Source organism: Colias philodice, chromosome 22 (genome assembly GCF_061535455.1).
Source record: "Colias philodice isolate Cphi_HAF_F1 chromosome 22, ilColPhil1 Martin Lab GWU primary, whole genome shotgun sequence".
In the NCBI taxonomy this organism is placed as follows: domain Eukaryota; kingdom Metazoa; phylum Arthropoda; class Insecta; order Lepidoptera; family Pieridae; genus Colias; species Colias philodice.
The window spans coordinates 742,416-762,887 of NC_143107.1; the positions used below are offsets into that span (position 1 = coordinate 742,416).

Sequence of the window (20,472 nt, forward strand, 5' to 3'; positions counted from 1 at the left end):
TTTTAAACAAGTTAATACAATGTTTGTAAACAAAACACTTTTATTTTCATTTCATGTAATTGATATTAAAACATTTTTCAAATGTAATTAGCTTATATAAACAAATGAATGCGATGTTTATAAACATGATTTTTATTTTAATTTTTTATAATTGGTATTAATAATAATGTTTTAAACAATCTATTCTTAAAGTATTTTAGGGTATTATAGATTAGGCTTTTCGTCCTGTTTATTAGTAAGATAAAAGATTGAATAATATTTATGCAATTCTAAGAAAACATACATAATAAAATGTACCGATAGATTATCCTATAAAAATACACTTAAAAACAATAAACATACATATACAGGGTGTCCCACTGTTGGTATACTAATACTCAAAGGAGGTTATAGTTTTGCATACGCTGAGTTTGTAAAAAATACTTATAAAATTCCAGACGCATTTTTTTTCAAATAGATGAATTCTTAAAACTCTTTGTGTACACCCATAACAAGCTACCCGCCTAACTTTGCCACCCGCACTTGAACTATCGTTTAAGATTATGTTTTCATAGACAAAATGCTCATATTAGCGAAGCGCTATATGCCGGCTGTGCGAAGCTAGAGAAGAAAACATGGATTTTCAGGAAAAATTTAGCAAAAAATTTTTGACGTAATTTTGTTGTTTAAGTATTTTTTTCGTGATCAGTGTATGCAAAACTACAAGTTCTTTCGCGCTTAGTATACCAATAGTGGGACACCCTGTATAGAAGCTAATATAAAAAAGTTAAAAGACCTATTTCTGGGTCAATGACCTATTATCTATTAATATTTACGCTAAAATATGTCAAAATAATTAATACCCTCGCTGAGATATATGTTAACTAGTGATGTACACGACCGTTCTGAATCGATCAATGTTAAGCGCCGCGGCCGTGTTCCAGTGATACCGATTGATAGTGATGTTACGGAATTTGTCGATAATTATATTATTTTCTGGTTTTATTCATTTATTTATTTAGTAATAGTAATGCGAGTGGCAAACCTAAAATTGAGTTGTATTCAATATAATATACGTTGTTGTGCTTTTATTTGCATAATATAAGGATCGTGTCTAATAATTTTTTACCAGATAAATTTCTTACAATAATACTTTTTGTATTAATATCAACAATATAGAAATAACGAATGTAAGCTTTTAAATATCCTTAATGGCACCGAATCTGATTTCCTCTGTTCAAAATAATGATATTAATGCTGTTCAAATACTGATGTTTATTACTGACATTAAGGTCTAATAAATATGACATCGTAAAGTTGATGACATCTAAAGTGCTGTTTTGTCGGCGCTAAATATCGTTAATTTCTATTTAGAAAACATCGTTTTCGTAATATATGATGTCTATAATTAGATCGTGTCATTATAATGATTTATTCATACACCTCTAAGATATATGTAAAGCTTTTTTAAAGTTGTAAATTGTACATCATCTATTAAAAAAATAATGAAACTAAAACTGTATCATACATCCATCATACATAGATTTATAACTCATAAGTATTTTAAGCAATAATTTAATAGATAATATCAATTACAATCATAAACAATTTACCTACGAATAAATTACACAAACACAAACTAAAATATATTCGGCTTTGACCCAAATACATGTTATTTTAGTCGAAATTCAGATCGGTCGTAAATCATCGACACGTACATAAATCATCGACAACACACCCGGAAGCGAACATCACTAGTGACATTATCTAAGCGCTAGATTGAAACCAACATTTGGAAGGGATCATTGAACGACACAGTGACTTATATTTTGTCACCTGTTATGCATACGATAATCATCTTTATAACAAAGCAATACAGACTAATTTGCTGTATTATAATTTAATTCTGATATGACAGATGAAAATTTATTGCATGTGCCGATGTTGTAGGAAGCTTTTCTTTATTAATCGTTAATCAAGGAAAATTATGATGTTTTTATTATTTTATGTGAAATTTTGAAAGATTTTATGATGTACTTTTATAAGGGGCTATAAATGCAATCGGCTAGTGAATATTTTAAACACATAATACGATATGTTTAGAAGCTTTTAAATTACGTCATCGTAAAACACACACACACACAAACTTGTTAGATTGACTTATGATCCGTAACATAGTCCTTAAAAGTAAAACTTACCTAATGAGTTAGGTATTATAAAGAAAATATTTGTTTGTTTGTACCAAGTACCCTCTGAAACTTTTCATGCAATTTTGAATATTCTACAACCTACAAAAGCTGCAATAGTTATGTTTGTACTATCGTTAGTTACTTTTATCTCGGGTCAACCCGGGACTAGTTAGGAAGCCAATAAAATATAATTAAATGTATCCTACAACTATAAAACACATAAGAATAATTGGAAAAACTTTTCCTCAATTAAAATTTACATACATATGGTTTCCTTTTTGATAGGGATGTAACGATACATGATTTTGCCGATACGATACCGATACCGATATTTGTAATCAAATATCGGCGATACCGATACCGATACCGATATCGATGGCTTGGTAGAAAAATAAATAGTGAATTATGCTAAAAAGTTACTAACATTTAACAGAGACTTAAATGTAAATCGTATTCTTTTAAATAACAATGCCAAATCAAAAAACAAGAAAACCATTTATTTTAGTATTATTATTTTGCAAAGTCAGTTAAACTTTAAGAAATACACATACAATCAGTTTCTAATAAAAGTTTACTATTGGTAGAGTTTTTTCAAAAAACAAAGTGCGCACGCGCGGTCTCCCGCATCGTTCATTGGGCGCGGTTTTTTGAATAGGCATGACGAAAGATTTCCAAAACCTCTTCCATAATGTGTGTTTACGTTTATTAAACAAGAAAAACCCTTTATTTCGCTAATATACTTAAATTTAACGAAGATAAAAGTCATTTTTCATAAAATATTTATTAACTGTGCCAATTTGCCAAAACAGCTCACAGGTGTCATGGCGTAGGCGTGACGTCACTCTTACGTAAATACGTAATTATCTGTATGCATAGCGAAGCAAAATTAAACAAATATTTAATTATTAAGTGTTATAGAATCTAATTTCAAAGTTTATAAGTGGTGTGCAGTATTGCAATGTGAATCTACATAAAAATAATACCCAGAAAAAGTGTAAGTAATTGTTTAAAGCGAGAAAATAATATGAAATGATTGTATAAATTTGACGCAGAGAAACCCGAACCACATATTCGTGAATTCGTAATTATATTTCTTTTCTGAGTCGATAAAGCATACGTGAAAAAATAGAAAATAAATAAAAATGCGTATTCTCAACATATTCATAACAACAAAATATGAAAATACACTTGACGCGAAGTTGTTTACATAGACGTGACGTCACGCGTGTTTCAGTCAAAATGGCCGACTGCAGAATTTCAATGTTTTATTTTATTGAAAATCTCATTAATCTTAATGTTTTTAATATTTCTAAGTCACTATTTTTAATTTATTTATTATACATTTTCCCTTAAAAACACTAATTCGATCATTTACGGATACTGTCGTCATGCCTATTGTTTGATATCGGTATCGGTTGTTTTATAATCGGCGATACCGATATATCGGCTTGCCGATTATATCGGCCGATTATATCGGCCGATATATCGGTATCGGTATCGGTATCGTTACATCCCTACTTTTTGATTAATGTGTGAAGAGCCATCAATATTGTTAATATAATATGGATATAAACGTACTTAGGTACTATTATCCTTATATCCTACCTAGTCCTTATTATCCTAACTGTCATAACTATCCTAATTCTAATTAATATTATGAATGTGGAGCACGCTTAACATGAGCATTAACTTAAACTGACCATCCGTTGCATAGCATTAACTAAAACTTGACATTGGCAGAATCCGTCCTCACTGGGATCGGGAGTTACCATTTTGAAAAAAGAAGAAGAAGAAGTATTATGAATGTGAAAGCGACTCTGTCTGCCTGACAGTCTCAACCACTGAACCGTTTGGGATGAAATTTAGTACTAATATAGCTTGAGACCTGAAGAAATATATATGGTAGGATTTATCCTTGCAATCTCACGGGAACCGGAACTATGTGGGTTTTTTTATTTGACTACGCAAGCGAAGCCGCGTACGGAAAGCTAGGAGTTAATACTTTGTTTTTTTTTGTTGAAAAAAAAATCGTGAAATGTTCGATGAACATTATTTGTCTTATTTCATTACTAATCGATCTATATGTACGTAATCTATATTATATTTGTTCATCTATACTAATATTATAAAGCTGAAGAGTTTGTTTGTTTGTTTGAACGCGCTAATCTCGGGAACTACTGGTCCGATTTGAAAAATTCATTCGGCTATATATCATCACGCTACGACCAAAAGGAGAGGAGCTACGGGGGTGAAACCGCGCGGAGCAGCTAGTATAATATATTGTTCACTAACCTGCCGCCTATATCCCTTCCTGCTATCATCGGACCTCATCATCATGATCCTAGTTTCTGGTGTAATGTTCGTCATCTTCTCACTCATCACTTTATCACTCATGTACACTGATTTTATTGCACTTTACACTTAACACTTTCACTGGATGTGTGCACATCACTTTGATATTATCTGAAACAAGAAAGGATTTGGTTAGTTTTATATACTTAACTAATTTGTAATGGGCAATGTGGTAAACAACGAAGTAAGGGTTTTTGTAAGTTGTTTTTATGGTTAATATTAATGGTTGTATCTCGTTAACTCGTAAGTAAACAAACTCGTTAAATATAATAAAACCATTAGTATTTATAAAAAAAGGATAAAAGGTTTTAACTTAGTGATCGTATAATTCTGTATTATTTATTGCAAACGGTTGCTTTCACCATTTTGATAAAACTTTTTGAATTATACGTTTTAATGCAGTTTCTATGAAAACCGGTCACCATTTCGTCATAGCTAAATCACGTAAAATATACTATTTTTTAATTAATAATAAAAAAAATATTATCACAGTATATCAACCGATATCCCCATTTTAATATTCATTTAAATAATATTTTACCGATTTAAAACCGATATTCACGTCACTAAACACGAAAACACACAGCAGAGAGACAATTGCAACTAAGAGCTTGTAGACGAGACCTATTGTTATATGCACAGTAATTTGTTATTGCACTCCTTGGTGCACTGTAAAAATATTTATTATACGTCATAGATCAAACGATTACTGTTGAAGAGAATAATGCTTTAAGGGAATCGTTTTAGCACTTGTAGTTTTGCATGTAGGTTGTTGAAGTTAGGTTACATGTGGACACGAATTTTCAAGGATTAAGTAGTTAATTGTAGTTTTTCATGTAGGTAGGTGTTTAAAGTTAGGTAATATTATGTATGCGATTTTGTATTTAATTTCATTTAGGTTTTAGTTTTGATTAATTGAAAATTTGGAAACGAACTTGTTTATTGGTAGATAGAGCCTTCAAATGTTTCTACCTAATGGTCAGGTTTAATTCCTACGTTATATTATAAATTAATAATTTACAGTATTTACTATTTAATAATGGCGTTATATTCTATAATATAAAAATGAATCGCAAAATGTGTTGGTAAGCGCATAACTCGAGAACGGGTGGACCGATTTCGATAATTCTTTTTTTATTATATTCCTTGAAGTACCAGGATGGTTCTTATGTAGAGAAAACATAAATATGTACCACGGGCGAAGCCGGGGCGGACCGCTAGTTTTGAATAGTTTTTTTAGTAAGGAGTCATATTCATTTTACAGTATATTTCAAGGTGATGGATAACTAAAGAAGTACCTAGTCATGTCTTTCTTTGATGATTTATTTTCGCACGGTAAATAGAACATTAGTGCCAACTTTTTAATGTTAACATAAACGTGGAAAAGCGTAATTAAAAAATATTAATTTTCGTGTAAAAATATATTATTTCGCTTTGAAGGCTTATAATTACATACATTTCTAGATAAACGTATATCTTATACCTACTTATTATGATATAGTATTTCTATATTGCAACGTGTGAAATATCTAGAATGAAAATTATAGCTGTTTGTCCTGGCTTCGTCCGGATTTAAAGAGGCCAAAATATATCCTTTGTTACTCAGTAAAAGTAGAGCTTTTTATGTTTCAATTCAAGAAATCTATTAGTTTAGACATTAGGCATCATATAACTTAACAGGTATTGTTAATTAGGATAATCCTAAACTATCAAAGATAAAAAACAAACACTATTTTGAACACCAATCATGTTTTAGTTAATCACCTTGTTTATCCCAGTACAAAAGGATTTCAATGGATATTTACATAAACTACGATTCATATTTTCATTCCTCCCTCGTTATAATAAACAAATTAATATTATTAAACAAGATTTACGTCAGTACAGACGTTTTAACATTTCACTTGGTGTATATTTTTGGTTCATAGAGCAATAATGACGCACTGCTATAAGGCATGTTTAACAATGATAGATATGATATATTTACTAGCTTTAGTAAGCTTATAAAAGCTTTTGTAATTGACAAGCTTCTCCTAGATTGAATTGGGCTGTATCGAAATATAAAAATACATAAATATAGCCTTTTTTACATAGTATCCATGAGAAGATATAAGATTACTGACAGTGGTCATTTTGAGGTTCGGTATGAAAGTAGCTTTCAAACGGTAAAATAAGATTTAAAAGCTGTTAAGGCCAAATGAGCAAAATCAAATGAACGACAAAATAGAACACATAATGTGATGTAAAGTGGTTAAAAAACGGTAATACATACAAAAGTTTTTGTTGTCGAAAAATGTTTTGGGGCATGTGACTAACGAAAGATCAGTTAATAATACTAGAAACAATTTAGCTTCCATATTAAGACTGTAATATTATAAGGCTAGGTATACATGTATTTCCTATTTTATAGACCCAAAATAGTTGAGCTTTTACTGGAAATATGTCAGGCCGCCATCTGGAACCTAGGTTTATATTAGCTCTAATTATTTAGAACGTCGTGCGTCCTAGTTCTGATTCTAACATTAGTTTACCAACAATCCATTGAAACAGTTTATTCAATTATGCTACTAAAATGTGTAATAGTATGAAAAATATAAAGAAAATACTAGATAGAAAGTGTAGAATGATAGTAATGTATTAATTTAATACTGCTTATGGTCTGAATTTAATGTTTTACATGAATTATAGTAGGTATGTACTTTTGGGTTTATTCCGTTTATTTACTTGATATTAAAGTATTCGGGATCAGTTTAATACTAGCACAGACAATATAATCAATACATAGTATAAAAAGAAAGCTTTCGCTTTCTCTGTTCCTATGTCCCTATGTATGCAAACTACGCAACGGATTTTGATGTGGTTTTTTTAATAGATAGAGTGATTCAAGAGGAAGGTTTAAGTATATAATTTACTAGCAGTCCACCCCGGCTTCGCCCGTGGTACATATTTACGTTTTCTCTACATAAAAACCATCCTCGTACTTCAAGGAATATAATAAAAAAAGAATTATCGAAATCGGTTCAGCCGTTCTCGAGTTATGCGCTTACCAACACATTTTGCGATTCATTTTTATATATAAGATTATGCTTTAGACAAAGCGGGCGAAGCCGCGGGCGGAAAGCTAGTACTCATATAAGAAAAACTAGAACTCATAGCTAAAGATATTTCCAAGAAAGTTTATCTAACTAACTAGTGACTAAACCCTATTTTCCTTGAAAGTTGACTTGAAATAACTTGTTGTTAAAATAACTTGTGCAAATTAAAAATTTCTATTGAATTATCTTTCATTTACACCCTATTATCTTCAAATAAATACCATTTTAAACTGTATAACATATCTCTACAGTCATTGAACGGTGAAATATTAAACTAAAAACATGTGAACATAGCAATGTAAGCTTTATCTCTAACATAATATACAATAGACGCACTGTATGGTGAATCGCATTGTATTCAAAGTTTTTCTAGATAACAGATTTTCTATTGAAACTGCTTTTTATACGACGAGCGTGGAGGGAATAACGAAAAACTATGCTTAGTTTAAAAAGGTTTTATATTTTGTATAAATTAATGTAAGTGCTTAGTTAATTATTTGGTTTTTTGAATTTTTGTAAATCCATTAGTGACTTTGCATTTTGAATTTGGAAATAATATTTTCGAAGTGAATCTTCTTTAGGCGCGTTGAGAATAAAATTTCAAGGTTCATGTCATGGCAATACCGTCACGTCATGGAGTAAGGTGACGATTTTGGAATTTTTGAATCTTGTCAAAGAAGTTTCACTTCTGAGTTCTGTCACGTGTGGCTCTTTTTTTGATGCATTTCGTTTTTTCGAGGTTGGAACATGCTGGGGTAATTTTACAATATAATTATTCTTTATTTTAATATTATGTAAATTAATAAGGAAAACAGTGATTTTATTATATATTGTTATGTGTTTCATATTTTCTAATATCATATCTGCACATAGGAAACGTTCATAAGTGAAGACCTCAAGAGAATTAGGTCAATGTTAGCAGTGCGATTATTTTAAACATATTGTGACCTACGTCTAGTTACGACTTTTGTCGCGACGCCACTTGTTGACGGAACTAACGACAATTTAGCGACATTCGTGCGACAGGGTCGCGGTACAGGGGCAGTTTTATATTTCCTCTGGCTTTTCCTGTCCGCACTGAATAATAAATATTAAAGGATAATGGTACGATGTAAGTATAAGAACAGATAGAGCTAGTTTCAATATTCATACTTTTAATATCCAACTTGCATAAATACTTATAAAATACTAATGGTCCGCCCCGGCTTCGCCCGTGGTACCTACTTGTTTAAACTATCCTATCTCTCAAGTTGGATCGAACTGCACATGATGTGCGAATTTTATTATAATTGGTTAAGTACTTAAGTGGTTTAGGAGTCCATTGAGGACAAACATTGTGACACGAGATTTATATATATTAAGATGTATAAATCGACTTCAGTAAACTTTAAAGTTGTATTTCTAAAAATTTCGAATGAATTATTAAGAAACTTGCACTGTAGAAACAGTGCAAGTTTTAAATAAATAAATAAATATTTTAGGACAATTTTCACACACGGCACGATCTGATCCCATACTAAGCTTTCGCTTGTGTTATGGAAACCAGATGGCTGATAAACATACATATATATATATTTTTTTTAAATAAATATATAGATAATTAACACCCAGACACAGAGCAAACATCTATGTTCATCACACAAATATTTGCCCAAATGTGTGGGTAAATAAACATACAGTCCTAAAATTTTAAGAATATTAGCACATCTTTCTACGTTATCTCCTACGAAAGACCTATGTCTTCTTTCACATCTTTTGAACAATGACAATAAAAAATAGACTACATGTACTACAGTACTTGTCTTAAGTTTCTTTTTAAATTAGCTGTCAAATTCTGAACATTATTGCCCACATAAGCATGACCTCTGTCTGTTCTGCAAATCAATATCAAACGGTCCAATACTAACTGGTCATGTTGCTTCAGTTCTGTTCCGTGAAACAAGGTGATAAATCAACAGCATTTTGTATGTACGTATCACTTTTCAATACGTCACAATGATTGACACGACTTGTGACTGAACATTTGGCTGTTTCGAAATTTTGTAGGAAAGTTATAAATAACGAAACCGTTTCCCCTCTTGAGTCTTGCTGGGTGATAAAATGCGGATGATTTATATTTGAAATAACAATGCTGCAATTAGTTAGAGAAATAAGAAATAAGAAGATTTGTATTAAGAATGAAAAGAAAAAGTTGATGAGATGAGATGGCATAGACTACGACCTTTTGACTTCATTTTAGAGATATTCCTAATAATCGACATCTTATTTGATACTTTCTAAAAATATGGAAAGCTCTATGTTTTAGATACATTTTATAATATGTTTTTATTGGGATTATGGATAGTGGTGTGATTAATTTTTGTAAATAATTCAAGCACTTTGTTGTAGGAAGATTGTCACTTTATTTATCTTTAAATAGAGTATCGGAGGTATGTCTTAACAGTCTGAAGGATACGAGTGAACTACACACAAAGAGCTATATAACTCAACTATATTAAGGGTCTATACGACACTCAAAATTATACCTTTATTTATGACCCTCTTCGAGTATTTCTTACCCGTACTTCTAGGAATCTATACAATAAATATTCACAAGGTTTAACATGTGTTACCAAGTGTTGAGTGTATTCAGGACTCACAATAGGTTTACCAAATGTGCATGATAAGAAAAAAAAGGTTATTGCAATAAATCTCACGTATGCTTAAAGAAACGTAATTGCTTTTTAAGAGAGAAACTTTTGTAAATGAAATCAATATTTCAACAGTTTTCATAAAGTTCATCACTATTAATTCTTCCTTTGCTTTCGCTGCATTCTTTTATTACAACTTCTCTATCGATATCTTTATAATGAACTTTTAACTCATAGTTCACATATATTGACAATTAAATATGCACAGATAATCCATACTAATATTATAAATACGAAAGTAACTCTGTCTGTCTGTCTGTTACTCAATCACGCCTTAACTACTTAACCAATTTGCATGAAATTTGGTATGGAGATATTTTGATACCCGAGAAAGGACATAGGCTACTTTTTAGTTTTTACCCCGGGACATAGGATAGGCTTTATCCCGGAAATCCCACGGGAACGGGAACTATGCGGTTTTTTACTTTGACTGCGCAGGCGAAGCCGCGGGTAGAAAGCTAGTGTATAATAATGATATTTACTACTTCACAGGAATACAGTCAACACATGTGTTAAATTAAAAGTACATTTAAATTTCACAATAACATAAACCGTATGTGAAAAGAGGCTATAAAAATGTTTAACTTTATGCTGTAATTAACAGACGATTCGAAAGAGTTAATCTCTAAATATTTTGTAAACAATTTCTGTAAACGGAAGGGCTCGTAAAGTTTATTTTAGTTTTCTTAACATTTAACGGTAGCGACTGCATTTAAAGTTGTTTTAGTTGACTTGACTTCATTTGAATCAAATTGCTGTCCATGGTTTGAATTTGAGTATAAGCGGATTTTAAATTATTAGTCGTATGTCTGATCATTACTTAATGATCTAAGGCTGTAGTATATCTTTGCATAATAAACACGGTTCAAAACTGCGTGTTTAAACGTTTTTCTACTAGAAAAATGATATATCAGGCCACTCCTTTATATGTTAAAGCAAATACCTACCATAAAAATTATAAGAATGATATTAATTGAACAAGGAAATACTAAACGCATTCCAGCTGTTTATATAATTAAGTTCACAACAAAAGAGTTTTTATACGCATATCTATAAATAGAAATAAAATTACAGAAAACGTTTAAAACGTTCACAGTTCTCATATATACTGTTTCGTATGTTTTTATGAATTTCGAGCTAATATTTATTTCAATACAATTACGATCGATTGTAAAATTTTGTAATCTCTTCATTTATTCATATACTAACTGCGCTTCGCGGTTTCACCCGCGTGGCTCCTCCTGGTCTTAGCGTAATGATATATAGCCTATAGCCTTCCTCGATAAATGGGCTTTCTAACACCGAAAGAACTTTTCAAATCGGACCAGTAGTTCTTGAGATTAGCGCGGTCAAACAAACAAACTCTTCAGCTTTATAATATAATTACTTAAGTATAGATAAAAGACCTGTTTTTTTCACAAAACAATATTATAGATTTAGCACGTACGCCCTAGATACGTTTTCAAAGAAAATCTTGGGCAAATATACAATGAAAACTAATTGCAAAGCCATGTACATTGATCTAAATATTTTTAAACTACGCACACGGTTGTAAAAATAAATTAGACAGCGGCAGTTCTTAAATTAGTTGGGTTCCGTAGATTTATAAATGTTATAAATAGTGTGTAAATCGTTTAAATGAGCTTTTGTGGTCTTAGTGTCGTTTGTGGTTATTACATATACTTATTTGTTTGATGATATTTCAAATCGATACTATAATAAAGGAGTTTGTTGTAAGTTTTTAAGTTTGTTGGAAGTTATAGTGGTAATGACTGAATTGATTATGAAAGCTCGTTTTCAGTAGAAAGCTTTTGTATTATCGTGCAATATATGCTGCATTTTATAAGATTTTATGGCAGATTAATACAACATACCTATCTTAATATCAAATTTAAATTAGCTCAAATTTTATAATTTGTATATGAAAAACTAGAGCTTTGATAATGATGTCTCTTTCTGTTCGCTCAAACATGCTCCATTATTTCAAAATAACATCGAACAATGCGTCGAACACATTCATTTGACATTTCAAATAGAAACTATGACATATGACGGTTGCAAGAGAGATAGATATAGGTATGTGTCAAAACAAAACTTTTACTTTTATTTCTATTTATTCGGTATAATTACGACTTAATAGTGATAAATATGATCATTATAAATACAAATAGGAATTAACAATATCACGAACACGTGATACAACTAGTATTTTACCGATTCCATACGTAGTCATACATGTTTCAAAAGAAAAACTTTTACTATTATTTCAATTTATCCGGTTTAATTAAGACTTAATAGTGATACATATGATCATTATAAATACAAATAGGAATTAACAATATCACGAATACGTGGCACAACTAAAATTTTACCGATACCACCCGTGGTCATTCTCCTTTACCACCGTTTTACAATTAAGCGTACCTACTTACGTATTTCATAAATTGTTGCTTTTCTACCACTTCACTTACCTTTCTCTAATAACTACTTTTACACTGAACCCTAATCAAAACTAGGCACATAGTCCAGGTTATTGACACTTGGCAACCCAGAGGTATATTTTTGCAATCGGTATAAATATCTGCTCATCAGGGCATTGGCTGACACAATTGTGGAGTAAACATACTGAACTTTCGATATTTTGTTAGAACTGTTTACGTATTTGGGATTTCTGGTTTGGTTATCTGGATCGAGTGTAAACTAGTAAAGCGCGTGGCTTCGCTCGTGTGCAGTTTTTAACGTTATGTATATGAATTCACTGCTTCACTGCTTACAAGTTTGGTTGTTGTGACAAAAAAAAAGTTTATTCAGAATTATTAAGAAGTACGAGATTAAAATTAAAATGAAGTACCTAATTTCACAAATCGGTTCAATAGCTTAAGCGAGAAAACTTAATAAACAGAAAGACCACGCTCGAATACCAAAATTATACGAAAAAAGCTTACGTTGCCAAAATCAATCAAATTCCCATACATACCACACCCACAAATAAGCTTTTCACAAAATCGTTCGACTATTTAAATAAAAAACCACTAAAACATTTTAAAAATCAATTTAAATATTAAAATAGCTTTAAACGGCGATATGTCATCATTACATCTATGAGGCGTGCAATTAAGGTTCTGTTATTAAAAATCGTAAAGTTTTAACGCCTTAAGCGATCATTACATGTTGATGTACGGGGAAATTACTCTGATATCGACAGAATACATCTTTATATAAAACCCTTTTTATAGCACACGACACGGTGACGATACGACTTGTATGCGGATAATAGTTGCAAATGATATGCATAAATAGGTTGCATGGAATTCGCACCTTATGTCGAAACGCAAGTATATAATAATTATGATGCTTGTTTATGGAATATTATAAATAAGGTCTCTACACATATCTACAATCTACATCAAACTAACAACTAGTAACTTATTGCAATCAAACACAAATAATAATACCTACCATGTAGTTATACATTGTATTCCAATCAAGCGGCAATAAATTATTAATTTAAACTTAATATGGATTTAATCCATATTGAAATCCTTCGGTGTTTATTTTTTTTCATTACAGGGATTTCTATTGTAGTTTAAGTTTACATAGATCAAGAGTTAAAATTATTTCTCATTTTTGTAAGTTTTACAATAAATTTTAGAAATATGTGTCGCAAGTTATAAAGCGCACGCAAAATAATCGTACGTCTCATTACCGACGCAAACGGGAATGTTAATGCGACGATATCGATTATATGAACATCAGACAGATGGCATTCAAATCGTGTCGTGTAAAACTCGATTGACGATGTTTAAGCATTTGATACGAGAAAATTGTGGTGTAAGATAGTGATGTTAATTAACTTTGTTAATAATCAATCTTAATGCAAAAGTCGATACATTGATCTAGCTCTCCATTTTCTGAGAAAAGCTTGTGAATAACCATTGTTTTTTTGTATTAAACTCAAATTTATTTTAATTTAATAAATAGTCTTCTTCTAGAAGCTTTTTTGAATGGTCATAGCATAGTTTTACCCTTTACTAAGACTTCGGAAAGCAGTTGAATATATTGGCATCTATCCCTAGCCCATAATTAATTTTAAAATTACACTAAAACTTTTTTATTATTCCCTAGCTTTTTGGCCGCGTAGAGACAAAGAAAAAAAGGCATAGTTCCCGTTCCCGTGTATTTCTATTCTAAGAGAGACGTAGCTTCTGCATCAGTAATTAAAAATAACACCCTCTGTTTAATTAAGCATATAAAAACAGTACAATTGCCAATAACACAGGAATGTTACAAGCAATTGGGTTTATTGTTTTACAATTGAACAAATAAATTATCTTATAAACTTATTGGATCGCGTGTGTGGACACGAGACCCCCTGAGTGGCTCGCCCGTAAAACGTACGATCGTAAATTATTGGTGTGATACGACTTTCTAATTCTATTGTTATTCTGGTGTGCTTATGGAATACTAGTTTCACGCCCTGCCATAATAATAAACAAAACAATCTGTTTAGTTTTCATTTTAATATGACTTTTGATCGGATATCCCGCAAGCGAAGGAAAGTCCAAAATATGAACATACAAGTTATGCTTACTTTTAATAATTCCTAAAAATAATGCTCCTTATCTTTACTCGTAGAACTATAAGAAGACACTGCTTATAAGAAATAAACTGTGTACGACCTTTTGACTGTTCTACAAAAAAAACTTTGATCCCTTTTCATTCTTTCCAGAATTTCTCCACTACATGGTCTTGCAAGCTAGCATCTTCGATGTGACATAACCCAAGTTTTCTAAGCGCAATCATTTCATCAGAGCCCCATCGCACGCGGCGGGATCCGGTAGTCGGTTGTAATTGAAATCGGGAACGTGACGACCACGACACGTGATGGGGTATCGTGTCCAAGATTTCACGTTTCGTTTCTTATATAAGTTTGGAATCGTGCGATATTTAATGGTTGAGGAGCAAGTGATTGAGCACATGTGGAGTATGGATGGTAGGGGTGAGGTCTTAGATCAAATAAATTTAATCACTACATAGTCACGCCGTGTGTATGTCTGCATGCTTATATCTTTAAAATTACGCATCAGAATTTGATATGGTTTTTTTAATAGATAAATTATTGGTTCTTGAAGAAGGTTTTAGTATATAACTTGATAAGCTTTCCACAAATATAATTTTAAATCAAGTTGCTTTTATTTAGTTGAGTGGTTGAGATATCTAATGTCTTCCTCTCTTCTCCGATTCTCTCGCCTTTTGGAATATTGAATGCTGCTTTCTAATTTCTAAATCCAGGACCATAACGGAATATTCCTTCAGGGCACGTTACAACGGTTATTGTCACAGATACAATCCAATTATCTCGCCAAGCCTTGTCACAACTTGTTAGTCCGCAAGATCAATTGCCCTCACATACGTCTATATAGACTGTGAGTTATGGCAAGTGCTATTTTTACATTGCGCGGAAAGTATGGTAGCGAGACTTGAATTGGGTAATGTGTCCAATGTGTTCCGGTAATGTATATCATTATTTATAATGCGATATAAACAATTTTGTTCGGGCGAATTGTCCGGTCAAGATCTGTTATAATGTACCGGGAAGTTCTTACTTCAATCGTCTCCATATGTATAAAGGAATTTTAAAAGATGTAGAATATTTGTACCAAAGGGAGAGTAGATATAGCTGTTAGCAGTTTTCAAAGAAATACCTTTCTTATAGTAAAAAGCCGACCGCCAATTAGCAATACGTGAAAACGTCAAGCCACTCATTATCGTGTGCCGGCTTTGTTACCTCAATACCTTCGAAGCTATCTCTTAAACTCTATTCCATTGCTGGTTTTATTACACCAGCTTTAATGAAACGTTAATGTAACGAGCAATGTTATAGTGTTTGAATGAAATCGTTGATTGCAAATCGTTCTTCTAGCTTGTTGACTATTATGGCGTATAAGGTACATTTACGATGAGATCCGTGAGTTTATAAATGAATACTGGGTTAATAGATTCTTTATAGGAACTTTCTTTATGGCTTGACCTGGGAATTAAACCAGGAATATTAATCCGAATAAATTATCCATCTTAAGGGTAGGTATAGAAGGATACAATCTTAAGGATCATCAAACCTGAATAGGCATAAAGATAGTTTCATAAATGTATTTTTAATGGGATTAAAAAAGGGAATTTCTAGAATACCACTAACAAGAGTATATTATATGTTAACTACATATTTATAAGATAAGGAATATAAGAGAAAAAGCTTATAATAGCGTTTAGCTACTATTATGTATTCTATGCTTATAATTCAAAAACAAATGTCGCCATCTATCCACGTCAGTTTTACTACTGAAACCTTTCTAACGACCATCACATAAGTTATGTTAGAATAAATCTACGTGTCTAACTTATTTAGATAATATATGGAAACATTAGAATCTGTCTTTGATAGATCTCTAGCAACTTATATGTTATATTTTTAACCGACTTCAAAAAAGAAGAGGTTTTCAATTCGACTGTATTTTTGTGTTTGTTACCTTAATGTTCAACTGGGTGCGCTGTGATAATTTTTGTAAGCTAGTGTACAATTGGTCCCATTAAAATTTACACCAATGAAAGTCGGTTTAATATTTATTAAAAGAGAGTTAGTTATCTTAAAAATTAAGATATCTTAAGATAATTTCGGAATTTATGCTTAAAAAGAAAGATAACATATAATTAATTGTCTGTTTGTTGTTTTCCAAACAATTATTTTCACAGCTCACAAAATTAAACTTTCCCATTGGATTTTCTATAACGAACTTGACACCAGGCATTTTACACACCACTTAATATCGAGGTTTTATATTCTGTGGTCACTTTGACATTCGCGGTTTTGGCTTCCTGATAATTTGCCAAGTTCAATGAACTTGCCTGACATTTTGGGATACGCAAGAAAAAGTTTAAATATCTGGAAAACTGCTACCGAAGCATTTATTTTGCTCGTTAATGTTGGAATGGCATGTACTAAATGTAAATAATTTAATTAACCATCGCAACTGCAATAATATATGCAGCTGTATAAGTATAAAGAATATATATAATAAGACACAGGCTACTTTTTATCCCAGAAATCCCATAGTAACGGGAACTATGCGGATTTTTTTTTGAAAAAAGCGGGCGAAGCCACGGGCGGAAATATAGTACTATAATAATATTCCCATATGTTTTACTAGCTGTGCCCCGCGGTTTTACCCGCATTGCTCCGCTCTAGCCTTCCTCGATAAATGGGCTATCTAACACCGCGAAAGAATTTTTCAAATCGGTCCAGCAGTTCCTGAGATTAGCGCGTTCAAACAAACTAACAAACTCTTCAGCTTTATAATATTAGTATAGATGTGTTATGAAAACATTTTCTTCAGCCATTTGTTCAGTTATGTCATAGGTGTGTTGCAATAAATAGTACATTTCAAACACCTGGGATTTTATAGCCCATGTTTGAATTTTACGCTATTACTTTTACGATGTCAATAATATCGATTTTGTATTGCTCATATTAAAGTTATTTTTAGTTTTACCGTCCTTATACCTTGTTTAGAATGATTGCGTAATGTTTTTAGTTTTTTTGGGAAATGGGTTTCTGTTTTGTTACGGTTTTCACGTTTGAAAGCTTTTTAAAGCAATGTTGCTGATCCTTGTAGAATTCCATTTAAAAGCATTAATATTCAATATATTTATTATTTTATTTAACATTGAGAATAATTACTAACCCTTGTAATTACAATTTAGCTTTTCACAAATGATCACTTTTCATGCTATGTTATATAAATATGTTTTTCATAAAACATTTACTCATTATAACAGCAACTAACATTTGGAAAAGTTATATTAAATACATCACATATTATGTTTAATTTCGACTAATTAATAAACTTTCACACCTCGTTTAATTAAATCCTCAATACCATTATTTTGATTACATTGCGGCGTATATTAATACTATATTCAACTGCTGCATAGAAACACATCAATGTACATCATAAGCATTGAAACACACGTTTGAGTTGAAGTGTTTTCTCAGAAGTGTTTTATAGCGTAGCTCCACAGGAAATTATATAAATAGATTTCATATACCAAGGTAATGTTATGTACTAGCTGCAGCATGCGGCGTTGCTCGTGTGGTTGGTACCTTAATAAGAAGCCTTTTTTACATAATATGTACACAGGCATTATTTTATGTTTCAGATTGCAAAATTAAAGATAATATGAATCAATACTAGATGAGTATGATACAATTTAATTGATTTTATAATTTATCTGAAGTACATAAAGTTTTTTATGTATAAAGTATAAAATATAATAAACATAACTTAAATATTTGCCAGTTTAGTGCTGAAAAATAGAAAACATTTTCTTTTGATATCACAGAAAAGTCGAACTTTAAATAACAGTATGAACCTATTCTAAATTCCCTTTAACGCCTGCGAATCGAGTGAAAATAATAAATAACATAATTATCTAGTTGTTAGGTCTAAATCAGAATATAATTGGACATGGCGGTGGAAAACAGATATTTTCATAGCAATAAGGAAGGCTAGATTAGCAGCTATCTTCGTAGTTAAATCTTGTTTGCATTTTACTTTCGAATATTAGGATTTGTACACACTGAGATATATATTAATTTCTATATTTTAAACTTGTAATTTTATTTTTTAAGTAAGTACATATTTATTAAAAAATATTTCTTCGATTACAGGACATGCCAGACAGCGATACAATTTTATTATATGAAACAAACTTAAATACTAAATACATATTATATAAGTATCATTATATTTTTTCAGTTTATTATTGTTCTTATTGAAGTAATACAGGCGTTTGATAATAAATGACTGAGCTTTCGTGTTCGCAACATTGTAGCCAAACTACTGTCTATTTTGCGGTAAATACAGTGTTATAATAATAACCATTAATAAACCTAGTTAGCTCAATGGAAAGGTAAATTTACTACTTAAACGGCTGAACATAATTTGGATATAAGTTGAATTAAAATTGATTCAGTTTTAGGGCAGACTTGGCTAGGTTTTATTGCAGTTTTAACTTACTTTTTAAACACTGTTGTTTTTCATTTTCTTAAGTTTATGAATATGTCATAAAAAATCTTTAAAATGTATGTTACTAAACGTATTTACGTGGTCAAAAAGTTTTGATTAATAAATGTATGGCTATGGACACGTAAGAATATCCTTTACTTTATAAGCTAAACTATTATCACAGCTACTATCTATTAATATCATAAAATCTCGTAATTATATCTTTACTAGCTGTGCTCCGTGGTTTCAACCGTATTGCTCCGCTCCTGTTGGTCTTAGCGTGATGATATATAGCCTATAGTCTTCCTCGATAAATGGGCTATCGAAGACCGAAAGAATTTTTCAAATCGGACCAGTAGTTCCTGAGATTAGCGCGTTCAAACAAACAAACAAATTCTTCAGCTTTATAATATTAGTATAGATAAGAGAGTTTTCGCTTTGCAATAATGAATACAAGTTCTATAAAACACAAACCAATGTGAAAACGTTCTATGGTCAAGAGCCATCACGTACGGTTAAAATGATATCTACTGCATCGCACTTGATAAGATACCGCGACATTACTTGACAGTTTATGTAAGTGTTATGTACTTGGGGTCAATGATAGTGTTTTTATTAGTTTTTACTTTTTAGTACCGAACTATCTTTGGTTAAACATCGTAAAATTCGTAGAATAAAGTATGTGTTACACAAAAATATAAGTCACTTTCAAATTAACACATTTTTAAAAGGTTGTTAAATTCGGTATTCTACTAATAATTAATTACCTGTGTTTTAAATTGTCTATTTGAATAAGCCTTATATCTGTTCGAATAAGGATTTAAAGTGAATAGAAAGCTTATAAAACTGTGTAATTTTTACCTCAATAAAGCTGCGAATGCATTAATTAAAATATGTTATACAGGCTGTCCCAAGAAGTATGGATATACTGAAGCCAAAAAATCAAGCATCTACCGCAATAAGTCACGTCACCATAAATAAGAATCTCATCGTACTCGACAATAGGTGAAAATTTAAAAAAACGTCATAACTCCGACAATACGAAAAATCGCATAACATATATGGGAGTAATTCGGATAGCCCTCTAGGTCCTCTACCTCCTGGC

The 20,472-nt window shown here is 31.2% G+C and overlaps 1 protein-coding gene across 1 annotated transcript in view; it reads right to left on the reverse strand.

Moving 5' to 3' along the window:
* Positions 1 to 20,472, reverse strand: part of LOC149478261 (facilitated trehalose transporter Tret1-like) — a 65,728-nt gene that overhangs the window by 18,098 nt on the left and 27,158 nt on the right. Inside the window, exon 2 of the mRNA XM_089709513.1 lies at positions 4,461 to 4,628. Within this exon, the coding sequence (XP_089565639.1) occupies positions 4,461 to 4,562 (102 nt within the window). The 5' untranslated portion in view covers positions 4,563 to 4,628. The remainder of the gene's footprint in view (positions 1 to 4,460; positions 4,629 to 20,472) is intronic.